The sequence below is a fragment of the Eretmochelys imbricata genome, chromosome 10 (genome assembly GCF_965152235.1).
Source record: "Eretmochelys imbricata isolate rEreImb1 chromosome 10, rEreImb1.hap1, whole genome shotgun sequence".
Classification (NCBI taxonomy): Eukaryota; Metazoa; Chordata; order Testudines; family Cheloniidae; genus Eretmochelys; species Eretmochelys imbricata.
The window spans coordinates 57114965-57136441 of record NC_135581.1 but is presented as its reverse complement, the minus strand read 5'-3'; the positions used below and the strand labels follow the sequence as shown (position 1 = coordinate 57136441).

The window sequence follows — 21477 nt, the reverse complement described above, 5'->3', positions numbered from 1 at the left end:
GTCGTTCAGTTCAGTCCCCTGCACTGAAGCAGGACTAAGTGTTATCTGGACCATCCATGATGGTGTTTGTCTAAAGCGTTTCCCAAACTGTGTTCCGCACGATGTGAATAGGTGCTCCGTGAAAGAATCTAGAATTTAATTTTGACTCTTGCACCTGATTTTTTTACTACTTTATACGCGCTTTCCAGTTAGAAATTGTTAGTTCAAGTTATTTTAAATTTGTATTTTTGCTTTGTTTTATAAAATAAAATATATTGGAGCATAAATAACGCAATTTTTTATTTGAAAACCAAACAACTACAAAATAATATTATAAGTGTCCCGGAATAGGCTACAAAGTGTTCCGTGGCCAAAAAAGTTTGGAAAATGCCTTTTCCTAAAAACCTCGAATGACAGAGATTCCTCAATCCAGTGCTTAACTACCCTTACACTGAGGAAGTTTTTCCTAACATAAATCTCCCTTGCTGCAATTTAAGCCCATTATTTCTTAACCTGTCCTTAGTGGTTATGGAGAAATATGTATCATTCTCCTCTTTATAACAACCTTTTATGTACTTGAAGATTCATGTTCCCCCACAGTCTTCTCTTCTTCAGACTCTCCATTTCCCCCCGTCTTTCCTCATAGGCCATGTTTTCTAGACCTTTAATCATTTTTGTTGCTTTCCTCTGGACTTACTCCAATTTGTCCACATCTTTCTCCAGATGTGGTGCCCAGAACTGGACACAGTACTCCATTTGAGGCCTTATCAGTGCTGAGTAGAGTCATTTCTCATATCTTGCATACAACACTCCTGCTAATCCATCCAGAATGATGGGGTTTTTTGTGTGTTTTTTTTTTTTTTTGCAACAGTGTTACATTGTTGACTCCTATTTATTTTATGAACCACGATAATCCCTAGATCTTTTTTTGAAGTTCTCCTTCCTAGGCAGTCATTTCCCATTTTGTTTTTGTGCAGTTGATTATTCCTTCCTAAGTATAGTTCTTTGAATTTGTCCTTATTGAATTCCATCCTGTTTACTTCAGACCATTTCTCCAGTTTGTCAAATCATTTTGAATTCTAACCCTGTCCTCCAAAGAGCTTGCAACTCTATGCCATTGTCCAAATCATTTATGAAGCTATCAGATAGAACCAGGACAGATCCCTGCGGGACCCCATTCGATATGCCCTTGCAGCTTGATTGTGAACCATTGATAACAATTCTCCAAGTATGATTTTCCAACCAGTTATGTACCTGCATTATAGTAGGTTTGTCTAGGCTATATTTCCTTAGTTATCCAGGCTCATTCCCTCTTTGCAATCTGCCTCCTGCTCTAGCCCTGGCTGGACAGTCAAGCCCCAGTCCCCAAAGACTTCAGTTTCTCTCTCTCCCAGGCATCTAGCTCCTTGTAAATGTAATTTTTGCTTAGGTATTGGACCCCTCCCATTGTAGCAGATAATAATGACTGAGCTGTATTGAGCACCAATGCATACAGGAATTGAAAGCAGAGATGTCAATACCCAGAGAAGTTGCTCCAATAAAAGATTACCTTGGCCACCTTATCTATTCATATGGTGAATATACATCCATATACACTAAGTAACTGCAAAACTTGTTCAGAAAAAATAAGGACCAAATCTTCACCTCCTGCTGTAAACACATTTGAACTGAAGCATTTTAAGGTTCCAAAGTTGTGAAAGCTTATAAGTTCTTTCACTTATGGTTTCCAGCCACAAGGGCCACAATACAATGAGAAAGACTGTTCTGTGGTATTTCCAGCTGGGAGTGGAGGTAGACATGTAATAAATCTCATAAAGAAGGTCTGTTCTTGTGAGATTTCTACCACTCTTTTGCAGACTCAGGAGATTTAAATAAGCTTTATTTCAGCCTCTGAACTTTTGGCTGCTTATCTGAACTATTTGTGGGTCACCCACTGCTGATCTACACTTATTGCTGAATTGTGGCTTGGCTTAAATTTTTTTTTTTAAAAGTTGCTTTAGGAAATTAGAGTTAAAGATACAAAGCCTGCAAATCTGGGAGTGCTCATTTCCATATCATTTCAAACTGTCCACCTAAATGCCCTTAAACAGAAACACACCCGATCAAAGGGGAAAGAGGCTGCTGAATCACTAAAGTAGTATTTGACATGCAAAAATAAAATTTTTGGCCAAAGGGACAGATTTGCAGAGCACACAGAGCTCCCATTGATTTCAACAGGAATTGCTACTGTTCAGCACCTTTGAATATCTTATGCAGGTGTCTAAGGCAAGGATCTAATTTGAAAATTTTGGCCTGTATTTTTTTCTGATTCATGTAGAGAAGAATCCTTTTCCTTTTATTCTTTTCACAAATCTAACTAAATGCACTGCTGGCAGAGTTGCTGCTAAATTATGCCAACCACAGTAGCAAACATTTGGAAATCATTAATTAGTTCACTTACTTCCATACGCTGAAAAGGTAACAAGCCCATTATTTATTATCCAACTTTAAAACAGCCACAGTAGAAAAAAAATAAAGTTTTCAACATAAGATATTTCATCTCTAGGCTCTCACTTAACATACATAAATATATACATTAAAATTTAAAAACATGATTCTAGATTCAAAAGCTTTCTCCCAGCATGCAAACTGTTTTTATTTATTTTAATTTTTGAAAATAAACATTTTCACCTATTTAAAAAGTCACATTTTTAATTTTGCAGAAATGAAAGTGTCAGGCTTGGAGAAGAAAAAATAGAGAGTTAGACCCCCAGCTGGTAAAGATGCGCTTCACTGAAGTCAATGCAGCTACAGCAAGTTAAACCAGCTGAGGATCTGGCCCAGCACGTTCTCAAAGGGCTAGTTAAGCTTTTCTATCTTTGAGGATAAACTGCTTTTTTTCTTTCCCACACATAAAATATCACTTGAATAACATTTTACAAGGAATCCAGCTCTACACACTAGAAAAACAAACATAGAAAGGCACTTTGTGGTTTACAATACAGCAATAGGATATACCTTAGCTGTTAACTTTTGGGTTAGTCCACGTAAGAATGTACATTAACATTATCCTGAGTGACTAGCAACTTCCTCTAAAAGTTTAAATGTTCTAAGATGCAATGAGACATTCTCCCCCGCAAAAATATGCCTCAAAAGTTAATTGCATTGACGAGGCAGTTAATTAGTCTGTGGAGGGACTGGTAAATAATATTGCTGCCAAACGATGACTTCTATAATATTCCATTGAAGCACTAAGATTCTCTCTCAGCAAATCTATTTGAAAAGAAACGCTCAGCCTGGAGTTTTGTCATTCAGATCCTAGTAAGATTCTGATAATTTTTTCCAATGATGCTTTGAAGACGTGACTCAGGAGTTAGTTTTAATTGAGCACCTCTTCCTACTCTCTGCTAGAAAATGTCTAAAATTTAAGGAGTACTGAACTCTGAAGAGCTGGAAAGCCTCTATGTCATCAAACTGAGTCACAGAGAATCATAAAATGATCCCATCATGGGATTAAAATTTGTAGCATGACACACTAGACTCTGCAGTGTTTGCATTCATGTTACTACACTGCCAGAACACATCATCACAGAGAGAAATGAGAAGATCCTGATGGCTCCGCTAAGTTCATTCAGTACACTCCCATGTTGCCTCAGGCAAATCAGGCTGGTCAGCACTCGACATGATCTCTGAACAAGAACTGTTGGACCGCAAAGTGTCACAGTGGATTGAATATCACTGAGGAGTATATATAAAATCTTACAAGTATTTCCTCTGAACGTGACTATCTGCCTGTGTGTAAGGACTGGCCAACGGAGTAAGCTATGCAAGGATGAGGCCTACACAATAAACACTGGAGTTTGACTTGTGTATGAATAAGATCTGCTATGCAACCCATAAGAGGGACTAAAATATTTTGTAGGTGTTAGCTATGCCTATCCTGTAAGTCTTAATGAAATAATATGTTACAACTATTAAACAAATTCCCTAAGATCATCAGATGGTGTAAATCAGCATCTCTCTGTTGACAGCAGTCTGATCCTGCGTATGCAGCATTGGAACAAAACATACATCCAACTTCCCTAAGATGTGGAAACTTTGGGAGAACCTTTCTGGAGCTCCAAGGAGTCATTTCTATGGCTTTGTAGGGGCCAGCTAATATTTTATTGAATGGGCTCAAACCAGAACACCAAATCTGAAACCTCCCTACCCAGAAGAACATTTGGGCAGTATCTGTATCCAAACTGAGGGACCCAGGCCTAACCAAAGCAAAACAAATAAATCTGAACACACCCAATCTTTAGGGAAGTCTAGATTCAGATCAGATTCCAAATCCAGACTTTGTGACTTCAGCCCACACTCTTGTCCTTTTTATCACTTCTTGAACCTAAAACAAGCTCAGGAACCAGTTTATCTTTTCTTTATCTGCACCTGCCTATGTTATAGATTAAAGCAATTCAGTAAAAGTACAAGTATCTTTTATGATTGATATTTTATATTCTGTTGCACTTAGGTTAAATTACTCAATTCTTATGTCTCAAAAGGGTGAATGGGACAGTTTACAAGAAAACCGTGGAAAGTCTTACCCTGTCACTCCACTCCGTGAGGAACCAGCTCTTAGCACAGGGCCCCATGTCACAGTTTTCTATGTCATTTGGCCGTAGCTTCATATTACATTCCTCGTCATCAACAATGTCTCCAAGATTGCTTACACACTTTACATCTCGGGTCCTCTGCCCCACTCCACATGGCACCGAACACTGTAATGAAACAGACTTTGCGTCAGCACTATATTCAAGACCTAGCAACTAGTCCAGGTCTAGCTGGAGATCATCTATCCATTTACCTGCAATCCCATATGTGCAAAAATCTACACGAGCTGAAGAAATACTGGTTGTTCAGGGGAGATATTTCAATAGTTTTATAGATGTGGGTCTCATTCCAATGCATCATGTAGGTGAATTTGGAAACATAAAAATTAAAAATATAGGGCCAAACACTGCCATGACCATAAAGAACCTAACCACATTGGGACTGGTGTGGTTCTGCTGCACTGGGAAGCCTTGTTACAATGCACAGAAACTAGCCCTCTGAGGTCCAGAAAGGTTGTCTCAAGGTTTCCACATACTCTGCATGCTTTTGAGCTGCACTCCTGGGCAGGAGATAAAGCAAAGAGTAACTCAAAGGAGCACAGCTGCTCCTGATCCTCAACTGAAAGACACCCCTTCCCTGCTCTTCTCTGGCCTCTCTGTATGGAGTGCTGCTCCATACAACAGCCAGCAGCATCTTTGCCTGGCGATGTATGCAGCTCAGATCATCAGGGCAAAGAGAGGCAGATAAGGAGTCCTGCCTAAGGAACTCCACGGCCTGTTGTGCCCCCAAACTGAACACCTGGATAGGACCCTGCCCTGCCACTGCTCCTATTGCTCTATCATCAAATACTATGTGACCATGTAATTAAAGGCTGCATGATAACACATACACACAAGGAGTATAAATTAAGGTTGCACAGGCAGCCTTATATTTGGCATTTCCTAACTTCTGAGTGCTTGAGTTTGCAGCCTTAACATTCTCTTAACATACGATGTTGTTGTTTTTAAATTTAATGATTATACACATGGCTGCAAATGATTAGTGCCAGCAATTGGAACACTCATTTTCCCCATAGGGATACGCTCTTCACTTTCCTATCTAAGCAAATGCGAAAGCCACAAAAGTGTCTAGCAGTAAGAGCATCGCTTATATATGGATTGCGTCTATTTCTCCAATCCCAGACTCCAAGATACTTGCAGAAATTCAGGTTAGGTTCGTGAAACAAGTCAGTAATGTACTAGAGTAACACCAATAATGATGATAATGAGAACACCCAGCTTTTACATAGCTCTTTTCATCCACAGAAATCAAAGCACTTTACAAAGATCAGCATCATGATCCCCATCTTCCGGAGGCACAGAGAGATGAAGTGGCTTGCCCAAGGTCACCCAGCAGTCTGGGAACAGACCCAGAAATGGAACCAGGGTCTTCTGAGTTCCAGTCCAGTACTCTTTCCACTAGGTCACACTGTCTGGAAGCTTCCTTAAATCAGAAGTGCCATCTTTTCTAACCAGAATCAGATCAAAGCATCTGTCATTTATGTTTCTGTGTTGGGAAAAATGGCACTGCACTAAATTGCTTAAGATGCATTTTTAAAATCAGGGAGCTGTCTCCAAAGTGAAAACCTACTTGAACTCCAGTAGTCTAACACAATAAATGCTCTATTTAAACCACAGAGCTTCCAAACTTAAATGCCTCTGTCATTACAGTAGATCCTTTCCTCCTGATGCCAAAGGATTCTTTTTTGGTGGGGGGAGGGAAGGAGAATAAATCAATCACCAAATTTTATTTTGATTGCCATTTCATATCATCAGCTAAAATTACTAAAGCAGTATTTGATTTATAATATTTCTTTACTTTGCTTCATACATATTTAAAAAAACAAAACAAAACCACCCATCCAAGCCTCTAGGTGCCCTTGCATTTAAATATTATTCAAAATACAACTGAATAAAAATAAAAACAAAAAAACCTTAACCAGCTACTGCTTCTTACCACCAAAACAGACAATAATGAACCCTACATAGAATCAAACGCTGGATAATAACATATGCCCCTGAACTATAAAACAAGCCTTTATCAGGTCTTCCCTTGCTAAAAACGCAGATAAATACATTGACCTTGCAAAGCACTCTGAATGATATTTTAATTAACTAAAGTATATGTCTACCCTGACCCTTTTTTCTATTCTCTCTGGTCCTAAACAACAAGTTTTAATTGGTCATAACCACATGGCTTGTTTAAATTGTCTAAGCTCACCTACTACCTATTTTGAAAGCTTTCCCACTTTCCCCTCTGTGGTGTTTAGTCAAAGCCAAATGTAATCCAAATCACATCTGAGTAAAGATCTCTGGAGGAATGTTCCACTCCACCGTGGCTCCCCTGAGGTTTCATACTCCAAATGAACCACTCTTTTCCATTTACCGAAGTCCACTCTGTCTGAATTTGCCATTCACTGCAAATCTTCAGCTGGCATGTGCTGGTTGTTTCTGGCTTCTCCAAGTGATGGCATCGGTATTGCTGAACCATCAGCGTACGATTGGCATACACTTGTCGGCACAGGACTTGTCGGTGCTGCATACCAAGGCCACATGTTTTACTGCACTCAGACCACTCCCCTATATCCCAGCTAACAGAGAAAAGAAAAAGGAGAACATAATAATGATCCACTGTTAATAAAGATATTGCCATATTGTAGACATTCATCTCATTTCAATTCTGATTATATGCATTTGGACTAAAATATGTCTTATACTATCATTTAAACCTCTGTTTTGTCTTTTGTTGAATATTGAAATAAATAATGTAGGGGACCACTGCATACTTACAAAGGGTCTACTTGTAGGGTGAGGAGTTATGCTATTAAATATGTAAGAGTTGCAGAACTGGGTACATAGTGATCAGAGTGTATTTTTAGAAATTGTCTAGCAATATATATTATTTCTGATTACTTTATTAGTACTTTCCAAAACATGTAAAAGCAAGATGCCTGCCCTGAGGAGCTAACAGACTTTCTGGACATGACACAGGGAGAGCTGTAACAAGACAGTTGTTCAGAGGAGGAATGATAGATGGATCATCTAAATGGGCATTAACTTACATATAAAAACAATGAACAGATGCATTTCATTTAAGTGACAATAAGATTCCTTTCCATTAAGATTGCATATATGTATTTGTTTTGTTAATATACATATTTTCATTCCGTGTCATTTTTAGTGTCATGCTCAGGGAGGTTAGTGCATTGCTAGTACAAAAGCCCTTCACACTGTTAACTTTAGACTTGTTGTGGAGAATGAGGGAGATAGCTGTATCATTTATCATCAGCCCGGCAGGCATCCCAGTTTACCTGATTGACTGTATTCCGTCTGATTAGACAGAGTTGAATTAAAACTTAAAGCTTGAATTCAAGGTGATTAGGAAGGACAAGCAGGAAACAAAGCTGTGACTAGAGATCAGATATCTCTGGGGAAAGTATTCCAGTAGTCCTTTAGACTAGAGAACATTGGATGGGCTATTACTGGGAAGTGACCACCTGGCTCCAGCCAGGTCACAGGCCTATTTTTCCCAAGCCAGAGGCCCTAAGATCAAAAATGATAGCAAACCTTAAAACTCCCTGCCCGGAGAGGAAGTGTGTGTGTAGAGAAACTGACAGAGAGAGGCAGAGATTGCAGCAGGAGCAATCAGTCAAGACAGAGGCCCCGCAGCATACACTGAGGCAGTATAGGCTCACCTAAAGCTTATCCCTTGTCTCCAAGCCCAGACAAGACCCTCTGTAGTGTTAACCCTTTTATCTGCTTGCTATATATCCTTGGGTGAATACACAGTGTGCTGTTTGGAAGGAGCTGTTCTGAGTTACCTTAATCAGCTGCTGATCACAGGCTCCCAGAAGGAAATGTCTTGCAGGTACCTGTACATTTGGGCCTGTCGTATCAACATGGTTAGAAGCTGGGGGGCTGAGTGGTAGAATGGGGTGGGGTTGCACCCAGAGAGGTGAAGGCAGCAGAACCTGTCACCAGGGTGCACTCGTGAGGGACTGCAAAGGAGTATAATGTAGAAAGTACCACTCGCCCGGTACAAATGGGAACGTAACCTGGTGATTCAGTCTAAAGTGGTGTGAACCGTGGAGTTCTGCTCTAGGAGAAGTGCAGGTAGAGGCTTCTCTCTTGGAAAGAGCACCAAGGGAGAGACTAGGGGAGAGACTGCAGGGGCAGTGCACCCTCAACCATCATACCTGTTGAGGAATGGCTGCATTTAACCCAGAGTAAATGACTGCCAATCTCTCCTAACTCCCTTATCTCACATGGGATAACAGTGCTGCAATGGAGGATAAGCTGCTATGGCTGCCACTTCCTATAAAGAAATAAAAACCACCTCTGACAGGGGAACCCATCAACTGCACTCCATGTCACAAGTGGAAAATACTTGAGATGTTCACCCTAGAGTCCTATTTAAACAGCTACCCTCCTTTGTGCAAAGCTTCAGTGACACTGCTGCTTTCATTTCCCAGTGTATTTTCTGGCACTATCTTACAAGGCTGGGCACGGGAAGATGTTGCAGGCTTCTTCTTCTGGCGTGGGCTTGGTGCTGGTGTCACAATAGCTCTCAGACACCTCCTCATGAGAGATTCTATTTACACAGCGGAAGATTGGGTATCGCAACCCTGAAATGGCAAAAAACAACAAAAAACAAAACAAAACAAAACAAAAAAAAACAAACCAATAATAAGTAGTGCAGATAAAAAGAAAACATTCAACATACACATGACTTAGCTACAGCAACAGGATCTGGTGCAGAAAACCTAAACACAAGAGAGCAACAGGATAAGGAAAATGGTCCTTATCGCAAGCATTGCAAGAGAGGCTGAGGAAATGTTGTGGTTTTGCTCCATTAAATGTTTATGGGGAGAACTGTGCCTAGCTTCAGCCTGCAGTTGATTTAAAAAATGCAATCTAGCAGCCTGAACACAGGACTGGGAGCAGGAACTTGTGTGCACTAATCCAGCCTCTGAGTCAGATTCCTTTTCTTTTTGCTTTTGGGCAAGTGACTTACCCTCCCTACTTTAGGATTATCATCAGGTCAATAAGGATATAAAAATAATACCTACCTCATTGGAGTGTTTTGAGGCTTCATGAATTAATGCTTTAGGGATGACAAATGCTGGATAGATGTTAAGTATTATTATTTCTCTCCTTTTTTAACTGCTCAGTCTCTTTAGCTAAGTTTTGCACTTAGACAGAAAGACAGTGATTTCCTTTGCTTGTGTAATCTGTCTCTCGTGATGGTGACAAATTCAGACCAAGATGCTAAGTGTGTCAATTCCATTATTCTGGTACAGAGAGAATTTTCACCAATTCCAGCAGCTCAGTGAGTCATGCAGCACTAGTTCTCAGGTCAAAGAAGAGTTTGTACAAACTCCCTCAAAGCCCACACAGTTTTTTCTCATTCCTGCTACTCTATTCCAAAGAAGATCCATGCCAAACTTCTCCATCCCTGCCTGTACCCAATTTATTCTAATTCTTCTCGGGAGCTACACTAAATTGGCTGAGTATGAGCCCTGTGAAAATGAGGCCATTTTCAGTTATCTCAAGTTGGGCATCACACGGTGAAGCACCCCAAATCATTAGCAACTTTTGAATACTGAGGCCCAGTTAGTGTGGAGACTGAGGGGTGGGCAAAAAAAGAAATAATGGAGTGTGAAAATAAACCCTGATCTGAAAGGGAAAGATCCTGCTTACATTAGAGGTAAGTGTGTTTATACCCCAAAATGAACTGACCACAAACAAAACACATAATTCAAACAGCAATGCAGATAAATCGTTTGCCCTTCTTTCCACACACATATCCTGATATGCTGTCCCTATCTTAGTAACTCTCTTCCCCAAATTTAGGGTCTGATCCTGTTTCGATTGAAAACAATGGAAGTTTTGCCATGGGCCTATGTGACAGCTGGGGTAGACCTTTGTTTCTGGGGTAAAATTATACTGACTCACATTTATGTTAACAGTTGCTGTGTTTGAGAATTAGGGAAGAATAGTATACAACCTGAAGAGAAGAGAATACAAATGTCTGTAGAGTCCCCAGTTTGTTATCAGACACACAGACAACTATCAGATAATGTTTATGCCTCAGCAAGCAGACTCTTGTTGCAGCTTTCCAGAGGTCACATTGCACATCTCCCACCCTTACCCAACACCAGTCATTCTTCATGATGTATCAGGTTTCTTGAAGGCACAGTCCTCTACAAGGTCAGTCTAGACCAGAGGTTCTCAAACTGTGGTCTGCGAGTTCCATTCAGGTGGTCCGCAGATAGTTCCTCTAAGGTGGGTGCCTGGGCGGCCGCACAGGAGAGAATGAAGGGCCACCCACCTAATTAGTCGAGCTGCGCAAGCATGGCTCCATTAATTAGGTGCCTGGACCTTGGAGACATGTAAGGCGAGGTGGTGGCCTTGAGGGGAATAGGGGGTAGCTGGGAGGGGGCAGTGGGGTGAGAAGAGGGGGTGGAGGGAATTTAGGATATGCGGGGCTGTGGTGGCCAGAGAAAGAGGCGATTTTCCCCAGCTCCAGGGCTGCAGCTGCCAGGGAGAGATGGCCCTCCTTCCCAGCCTCAGCTCTGTGGCTGCTGTGGTGAGGGAGAGAGGGAGAGACCCCCTCCTTCTCAGCCCCAGCTCAGGGGCTGCCGCAGCGGGGGGGAGAGGGCACATCCATCGCATTAGAAAGGTAAGACTACTGATAGGAAAATATGAGTTGTGCGCTATTATTTGTAGAACAAAAAAATCGTTAATTATTATGAAGGTTTTTTTTATATATAGTGCTTTTATCCAAAGCACTTTACAATAGTTACCTAATGGGTACAAACAACAGTTGGAAAGATCATTAAGTGGTCCGCCGAGACCCTCAGCAATTTTCAAGTGGTCTGCGGAAAAAAAAAAGTTTGAGAACCACTGGTCTAGACCAAACACCAAGAGGATTTACATCCTCAGAGTAAAGAGAAGCAAATCCTTACAAGAGAGATGTGAGAAAGTAGGGCACAAGATGTTAGAGTTGCAGCTTAATTCCTTCCTTCCACCACCAAATATGCTTGCCTCTACTTTCGAACCAAACTATGGGCCCACAGTGCAGCAACCTGCATGGAATTTAGAGGGAGGAGCCCAGGTTGCAGGAGGCACCAGAAAGCCAGCCTGTGTGCAAATGGCTAGAATGCTAGCTGCACCTCTGTAAATAGTTCTCTTAACAAAGAGCTGTTCATTGTAGAAACATAGAGTCCTCTCCTGTTGTTACCCAGCATGTAACATATGAAACACACATATGTGCAGAGTTCAAAGCTGTATGACTCACTGTAGAAGTCCAAACGAGTCACATGGCTAAAAGTCTGCACAACTCTGAAACTGGATAATTTGCTGACAACATGCAGCTGTCTCTTTTCTTTTGGTGTATGTGGCAGGGAGGAGTGAACAAAAGGGTAATACTGTAATAGCAATAGCCTGAATATCTTGGCTAATGTGGTATAAGTTAGATGCTAAGAGTCCATCGATACTGCAACTGGCTTACATGATAGCTGACAATGCAGATCTTATGCCATTGGACCGAATGCTTAGTCTGCTCCAGCTCCTTCTATATCTAATTATACACTTGAATCTGCAGTCTAAGTCTAGCATCTGTTGTTAACTAGCCCCACATTCCTACCTCCTAGTGTTCTAAATCTCAATTTTAATGGTAACTTTTGGTGATTACTTAAAAGTTTTTAACTGTGTAACAGATTTTCTGCAGACTCCTGCATCTCATCCCGTATTTACAAAACTTTACATTTTTCTTCATCTAACTGGGAGGTTAGCTGCGAGAGAGAGAGAGCGAGAGCATGCACAGTACATTCAGATGGCAATTTGTTTTAATTGATCTTGCACTAAAGTTTTGTAATAGCTTTAATTCACGCCCATGGTTTAAATACAATAAGTGTGGTTCTGATTAATGATAACTGTTGGCTGACATACAGCAAAATATGGCATTTGTAATAAAGGAAATTAAAAGCTTACACATCTGCCAAATTTAAATTCATTCAGCAATATATTTAAATGAGAAGTTTTGCATCTGAAATGCTAATTTACAATAAAATTGTATACAGAGCCATCTTCATTCTTCCAGTTCTAGTAGAAAGTAGGTAATTTAGCAATCAGCAGGGTGCTTTACTCATTAGCTTTCTTTACAAATTTGCTTTTTAAATTAAGAACATGCTGCACACTACAGTATCACTGTTAATAAATTTCGTATTCAGACCGGTCTCTCTGTAATGTGTTTCCATTTACAGCTAAGCCACAGTCTGTGTTGGAGGACAGGGGAACAGGAAAGAGGGTTTGCTCTCAGGAGGAGTTTCTGTGGTTCCTGGAGTGTATAAACTTCAGTGGCATATGATCTCATCTATTTCTAGCTGATGCACAGGGTTGGTGCCATAGAAATACCCTCCCTACTCTGTTTGGGGAAGTTAGCAGTTTCCACAGGCATGGCCCTGGTACTAGAAAACTACACCCTCAGCCTGATCAGGTGGAACTTTAGGACAAGAGCTGGTTGATATTTTTCATCTGAAAAATAATTTAAAAGAAAGATAAATGGCCTTTTTTCAAAATCAAAAACTTCAGTGAAAAGTACATCCAATATTTCCAGTTTTTAATGAAAAATCAATCATTTTCTTCTCCTTTTTCCTTGATCTCATTCTGCCATGGAATGAAAGAGAATAAATGATGTCTAGGGGCGTTTCTTCTTTTCTTTCCTCCTTTTGATAGTTAATAACTTCCCAAAGTTGAAGAAGTTATGAAAAATTACAGAGTAGCAAAAGAAGAAACGAAAAAATGAAAAAGTGAAGGAAACAATGGACATCAATTTTTTTTGCAGTTTCAAAAAAGGCAAAAGTGGAAAAAACTAAAATTTCAAAATTTCAAAAATTATCAAAAAAAATTTCAGAATGTTTTTAAGAAAGAAAAAAACCCCATACCTTTACAAATTCTGCAAAATGGAAACAAATTCAAAATTTCAACTTTGTTTCAACGAATTGTTTTGCCTCACTTTACCATTTCTGTTTGGGAGAGAGCCAAGAGCCTGTTGGACCTCAATTGCCTTAGAGGATTACATGGGCAGAGGTAGTCAACCAAGTAACTCAGGACTAGATTTGTAAAAAATTGTTCATACTATCAGCAAATCACAGTACTCCCAGTACAGTATACTGCTCCAAATTAAATTTGGTAGAGTCTGGGACACAAGGTTGACCCCAGGTCCCACTCAGAACCTAGGGGAGGAATATTTATTTCAGACATTCCTCCTCTCTAATTTCAGGGTGTAAGTCTCAGTTCCATAACATGCTGAAAGCTTTCCTGTGATATTATATTGTTCTAGTGTTCTGCTGTTAAATTGGCATTCAGATTTTATAGCTGCTTCCCACTGACTGCCAGATATTTAAAAACAGCAAAATTCTGATCATAGGGATTACAAAGGAAAGTTTCCAACATTCTTCCTATAAAATGACTGAAACCCCTCAAAACCCTTACAGATGTGTGCACCTGCATTTGATGCAGAATTTCTTGATCTGAGTACTCAAATGCACAATTCCTTTGCACAGAAACTTCAGCTTCCACCTTCTGAAAATATGATGGTCCCAATCCTCAGCTGGTGATCCTCACTGATTGAAAGAGAGTTTATGTCTATTTACAGTAGCTGAGGATCCTGTCCACATACCCTAATCTAAAAGCCATTTCCTAGGGCCAAGCAAAATAATTCTGGTTTACGTTCACTGCCCTCCCCCACAATGTGTCAGACTCACAAGAGTCCTGATTTTAGTACTGTAACATTTCTGACATAATTTCCGCAAGTAGGGCAGATTTCCCAATTCATTGTCTTGGACTAGCAGGGAATAACAATAAAAAAAGAGAACATCCATGTAGTGTGCTTAACTACCAGCTCTCCTGTCAGAGATATAATTTGAATTCATTATGATGATTATGTGCATAAGGATCAGCACAGCATTAAGATTTCATGCACTAGCTCAGTTTCATATCTTGAAGCAAGGAGAGAGCCCTAAAGAAAATTAACTACAATTTTTCCCCAGAGGAAATAGGTTTGCAGAGCAGTCACATCCCTCTAACAGTTCAGTATTCCCAGTAACAGAATACGCTATCAACTCCCTTTACATCACCACCTTTAATTGCTTTCCCTCACCTCAGGAATATGCTGACTGCCACAAAGATATTACTTTTCCTCTATGTCCAGAGTTAAATTTTCCTTTATTCTAGCTCAACAGAACCACAATTTTCCCAGCAGCTTAACAAGTTATATGGAATGCGTAGAGCTGTGTTTTGTTAGCTATACCAGTAGTCCTGTCATACACCTCACTGGCCCAGCTCTCTGAGAGAGCCCCTCCATTTTAAAGTAAGATCAGCCAGAAGGTATGTGTTGACAATACCTGGAGTTAAGTGTGCCTGGTGCCACGACTTCTCAGGTGAGCTTCCCCACCAGTAGAATTTACTCCCGTCAGAGGTCTGCTAGAGCAGGCGTCAGAGCATGGTGGAAGACACTTTCACTTGGTTTAGATTATATCCTATTTTGATAGTTTTTATTATGTCCTCTTGGGTTTTATTCCAAAAAGGACAGTATTTATTAGAGTACCCCAATTTGGGTTATATTTTAATATAATTTGTTGATTTTCAAATAGGAAAAGGGTACTCAGCTGCTTCAGCAAGAGAGGCTGTAACCATTAAAAAAAATTGTGTTTGGACATCATAAATCTCTAGAAACTACACACTCTACTACCATCTTCTGCTCGAGTATTCAGGTCCTGCACACTGGTTCTGGAGAATATACCACTGATGTTTGTCAAAAGCATCAGTACCTTTGTTCCTACAATTGGCTAGTTCAACCAGCTTTTGTGCCACAAACAGCTATGTCCCATCACGCAAAAGGTTAATTAAAGGGGTCGAACCCCTAAAAAAGCTTGTAATTCACACCACATATTGTAAGGGCATCTAACTGGCAAATGGAGCTCTGAGCTGAACAGCACTGGAGGAATCACTGCCAGTAAAGGTGCAATCCAGGCAAATAGGAGGAAGATATTGACAGAGGTGCAAAAAGTACCAATGAAAATGGAGGATTTAAACAAATGGGGAAAGGAAACCAAAGAATGCTGAGGATAATGATAGTGTATCAGGGAAACATGAGAAAAGCAACTTGAGGCAACTGTCCTCAGCCACAAAAGACTGCAATATTTCTCATTTCAGAAATGGATGCCATATTCTGCTTTTTAACTAGGCTTGGAAGAATTACATCTTTACCAGTAAATGTCAGTAAACGTCGATTGCACCAAACACACAAACCAATGAAAAATATTTCCATCAATAATCATTTAAATTTACAGATTGGGACAGTAAGAAAAATTCTGCTTGAGAACTTATTAGAGTTTAAGGATATTTTGTATATTTTGATGTGTGTTGACAATTTTTGTTTTAATGGTTATAAAGCTTTACCTTTTTGAATATTGCTGTCATTAAATAATTATGGACTGACCCCCTCTATGGATTGACCCCCTCAAAAAATTCCCACAGCTGTGAAAATGTAAATGGATAAAAATATAAAAAATTCTTAAAGCCCATAATTTTGCAAAACTATGAAAATTGTAATTGATAAAAAATGCTTAAAATAAACATTAATATTATCTGTTGAAATGAAAAAAAATTGGACTCTGCCAAGCCTGTTTATAAACTATGTGCACCATGGCCTGTTTATTTTATTTTAGAATTATTTTTATTGACATATATTTGGAACCCACTTTGTGCTACAGATTTGTCTGTCTTTCACTTAGTGAGAAACAACAGAAAGCAGTGGCTCAAACATATGTCTAATGTCTACAGGGATTTGCTGGGTTTTCTAACATGCTCTTTCCCCCATGTTTTTCTTCTCCTGGCCTGGAATCCTCCGGTGTGTAATATAAATACTGTGCATACACTGTAAAGCATTTACCTTTCCCACACGAAGTGGTACACTCAGTTGTTCCAACCTGTTTCCAGTTGTGCTCTCGGTTTCGTCGTGGTGGCTGCACAGCAGGGACCTGGTTGTCTGGCTGATGAGAAGGAAACCTTCCTGGCTGAATAACAGGAAAGGTCCCTGTTGACTGTCCAGTGTGAGTGTCTGTCTCCCTACGCAAATTCTCATCTTCGTGAGCTGTACCATCTGTCAGTTCTAACTGACCATTGAATGGCTCCCCTGGGGACAGGCAACAAGAGCAAATCAAAAGAGTGATCATCTCTTTCAAATATTAGCTAATGCATTCACTAATTAGTAGTTGAAACAATGGTCTACAAAGTTGTCAAGCTTGGAAGTAGCTTTTATCTCCATATACAGACTTGCTGGGTTGTTCTGCAGACAAAGACTTTGCTGCTTTTCAATGAGGCACCCAATTCTCAGCCAGCAAACACACACACAAAAGAGGAAATTCACCAGGCATTTTCTAGCATAATTATTGCACCTCATGTCAATCCAGTTTCCCAAGGATTTGTTTTTTCATCATGCTCCATATTCTGTGCCTCTTAATGTCAAATTCCAGCTGCTCCTCATTAAGAAACAGACTATAGAGCCAATACAAATCTGACAAGGAGAATCAAAAACATGAGAAATAGTACCAAACTTGCCTGCCAATTTTCTTTTTTTTCTTTTTTTCAGAATTACTGTTACATTTAACACACCTCCGTGCTATAGAATTTAAAATACATTCTGTCTAGAGAAATTTTAGCTTTGGGGGCTTAAAAATTTCCACAGGATTGAGAGAGAGAAGCTGAGAAAGGTTGTTTCAAAACATCAAACTCCAAAAAGAAAGAAAAAGTATTTTAATTTCTGAAATACAGGCACAGCAATTCAGCTCATAACAGTAACTGATCAAGGAAAAGTCACAGTGTGTTCTTATCCCATGTGACACGTTAAAGACAAAATTACCTTCAAAATAAAAATAAAGAACCAGATCCTAGGCTGGAGCAAATCAGAGTAACTCCATTGAAGTCCATGGAGTTACACTGCTTTACACCAGCTGAACATTGGGGGGTGAAATCCTGGCCCCATGAAGTCAATGACAAAACTTCCATTGACTTCAGTGAGGCCAGAATATTACTACTGGCCCATAATGTTACAGAATATGCTTAATGCAATGATGATTTACCTGGCCTTCTGTGAGGAGGCAACTGAGGGCTAATGACGTTGGCTTCTGGAATTATATACTCATAATGTATACCTGGGTTAGGTTGCTGATGTATCATCTATGAGGAAAAACAGCCACATAAATGTTATCTGATTCAAAATAATCACCCTTTCACTTAAACCACCGGTTAGGTTACTACTGTTTAACAGAAATATGCATTTAAACCAATCAATAGCATGATGATTGGTACTATTAGAAAAGACAAAGATTTGTTTGGTACATGTCAGTGAAATATGAAAATAAACAATTTGTTCCTGAAAGGCTAAGACAAGAAAGGAAAAGATGAGTTTCTACGCTTGCAAATTGCACTAAATTGTAATAGGAAGGAACAGCTGTTACTCAAAATCCTCACTGTGAAGAACTACATCATATGTGTCTTCTTGGTACAGGTGCACAATGTGAAAATACAGAAGTGTCGTTAAGAGTCTTTCACTGAACACTAGGTGGCGAGAGAGGTTCATACGACAAATGGGTTGGGTCTGAAATAACCGACCTGACAGATAATTGAGAAAAGGTAAACAAGAAAGAGAAGAAAGAAAGGGAAGGGTCCAAATCCAAATGTTCCAAACCCCGCTAGCTCTCTCCTCAAATGATTGACAGTTCTACTTGAGTTGAGAACACATAAACAGCACTTATGTATTATCATTCGATAATTGCCCTGTTCTGTTCATTCTGGACATGTGACACTGAGCACTGTTGGAAGACAGGACACTGGGCTAGACAAAATTTTGCTCTGTCCCACTATGGCCATTCTTATGTTATTAACCCATCTGTGTTACCTCATATACCAAGTTGCTTCCTTTTATAGCCTTGCAGCTCTGCACATATCACTCACCACAGTATTTATAAAGCAACAAGCAAAAATAGCTAACAACAATTGTATGTCTATTCAATTTATATAGCAGTCGTTTAACACTGCTCAAGTAAATAGATAACAGAGGTCCACATACACATTGTGGTGACTGGTTTCAGAGTAGCAGCCATGTTAGTCTGTATTCGCAAAAAGAAAAGGAGTACTTGTGGCACCTTAGAGAGTAACCAATTTATTTGAGCATAAGTTTTCGTGAGGAAGTGAGCCATAGCTCACGAAAGCTTATGCTCAAATAAATTGGTTAGTCTCTAAGGTGCCACAAGTTCTCCTTTTCTTATTGTGGTGACTGTATCACTGATATAGAATTGTGTTCCCAACAACTGCCAAATACATTTTCAGCCAGTTGGACTGAACATTCCACACATAGCCAAACATGCAGAAAAGATCCCTCGTTTCTTCTACTGTTGGACAAAAGGGTTGGTATGTTTTTTGTTTGTTTGTTTGTTTTAATATTTTTATCTAGCACTGGGAACCTTGAGCGTACCTGCTTTAAGAAGGGTAGAGGTTTTAGAGCCCAACTGTACAATCCTTAGGCACATTAGCAAGCACTCACATGAGTATCCCATTGAAATCAATGGGAGGGTGTGTGAATAAGTGCTTACCAACCTAGGAGTTTCATGATAAAGCCCTTGCAAGGTATTTACGTCTCCCGGAAAACCATTTGAATCCCCTAGCAGCCCTACATTATGCTGGTGGAGTGGGAATAGAGGTGCTTGCATTATCAGTTATAGACACCATGTACTGTTGATTCTATTAATCTGGCTTTGGTTACTTTAATAATGCGGCTGATCACATGGCTGCAGGGGTGTTGGATTGCTCTGGCAGAAGCCTCAGCGAGTTTAATTCAAAAAAAGTCTTTAAAAAAATCATCACTACAGATTGCTGTTAGTGCCTTATACCTGGGTTTCTTATCAGCCAGACACTGCCTCTTGAACATGAAAAGTTCCTTGGTTCTGCCAAAGCAAGGGTTACAACCAAGAGAAAATCCATTCTACACCCCCATGACCCACCAGCAACAAACTTGTGGCACTAGGTTTGTTTTGCAGTCCGAAAGCCATTCTGGAATCCACAGAAGTCTACAGAGTTATTCCGAGTTAGGGTCCATCCCTTTGACTTTGAAAAGTGTTTCCTCTGGCAAACAACAGCTTTTTCTCTGAGCTCCACCCCAATGAGAGCACCCACTTTCTGGAATCATATGAAAATGCACTGCCTGTAATGATTTCTACAAGGGCTGACCTTCTGACCTCTCGCTACAATTTTAAAATGCACTCTCTTAGTGCCCAGTCCTGCAAGGTGCTGAGCACTCTCAAGTCCTATTGACTTCAGTGGGAGCTGAGGGTGCTCTTCAGATCAGGACCTTACAGTTTGGGTAGTTCCGAGGAAAGCTCTCCTATGGTTCCTGATTCTTAAAGCTCCCAGGGTTCAGCGCTAAGGAAAAGTGGAAGATTCAGAAATGGTAAGACAAGGACTGTACATTTCAAGGAGTTGAGGAATTGGAAACTAGTTTATGTTAATATTAGCTATCTCTCTGTAACTAGAAAGTCAGGACCTGTGCCAGGGTGATTATGCTATTAACAAAGCTCCTATGATTTTCTTTTATCTAACTCTCCAATCTCCATTTTAAGACAAACCAGCACAGATGGCTTTTCAACAAACCCACAGTGCAGTGAAAGGGAAAATGCTGATCTATCAGCCAGCCCAGATGAGCCTCCTGTGGTCCTGACATCCTACAGAGAGCATGATGAAGGAGAGAGAATGCCAAACCAGGGGGCCAGTCCACAGCAATAACCCACAGTTCAAGTCACTAAGCTGTGCCCAAACCCACGGCAATCTTGCTGTTTTCTTTCTGGCAAATAAGATGTCTTGAAGGGAAAAAAGAAGGGAGATAAACAGGCAAAGATTAAATCAATACATAGTAGTGACACAAACAAACCGTGAGATATAAGAGCTATAAAAATCAAAATACATTTTATTATGATTAATTTAAGGTGCACTAAAGTTTTTGATGATACTTATTTGGGAACACCCGCATAAGTCATGCATGGCTCCTTTGCCTTTTCTCTGGGTAATGCAATCATCATACATTAGGCATCAATTTCTTGGCAATAAAAACATCACAGCATCTCAGCTCACACCATCCAATATTCTTTACATAAGTGCTCATAATATTTTTTTTAGTAATATGCATTCTGGGCAATCAGAATCCATTTATCTTTACATCCAAATTTTACATCACAACAAATGAAAAATCATCCCTATCTCCCATGCTGTGCCCTGTTAAAGCAATACAATAAATAATTATTGTTACTTTTTAATCATTTTGCCATTTGTAACTTTTCCATTTGTAGGAGCCAGTGCACTTTCTATAAAAATATACTGCACTAATTTTTCTATCATGGGTCATCACTCGTTGAGTTTAATGACGACCAAACCCTGGCCAATTAAAACAACCAATATCATCAAATCAGACTGTGTACCTACACTACATGTGGTCTTTCAGACAATATATTTTATTTTATATTTGTGTGTGTGTGTATGAGCATGCCTATATGCACAATTTATTTCATAGTACGCTATAATAATCCACAATTGCATTTTTATTTCAGTGTTGAACAATACCAGAAATACACTGAATCTTTGAATACTTTTGCCATTGACTTCAATGGAGCCAGAATTTCACTGCAACTTGGTTCTGCGATTGCTTTGTGGAGTGTCTACTGTTCAGGATTTCCTAATGAAGTTTGCCATTAAAACTGCCCAGGAATGCTTCATTTTGTACATACTGTTGCTTTTATTTATATTTATTTAAAAAATACAGATCCAAGAAGGC

General features: G+C 39.8%; 1 protein-coding gene across 2 annotated transcripts in view; it reads right to left on the bottom strand.

The window, feature by feature from the left end:
* The window catches only part of THSD4 (thrombospondin type 1 domain containing 4), a 589516-nt gene that overhangs the window by 49072 nt on the left and 518967 nt on the right, over positions 1-21477 (bottom strand). For both annotated transcript variants that reach the window (XM_077828709.1, XM_077828710.1), the window contains 5 exons: positions 17738-17834; positions 16549-16791; positions 9085-9214; positions 6976-7180; positions 4545-4718 (listed from right to left, as the gene is read on the bottom strand). In XM_077828709.1, the coding sequence (XP_077684835.1) occupies positions 4545-4718; positions 6976-7180; positions 9085-9214; positions 16549-16791; positions 17738-17834 (849 nt within the window). The remainder of the gene's footprint in view (positions 1-4544; positions 4719-6975; positions 7181-9084; positions 9215-16548; positions 16792-17737; positions 17835-21477) is intronic.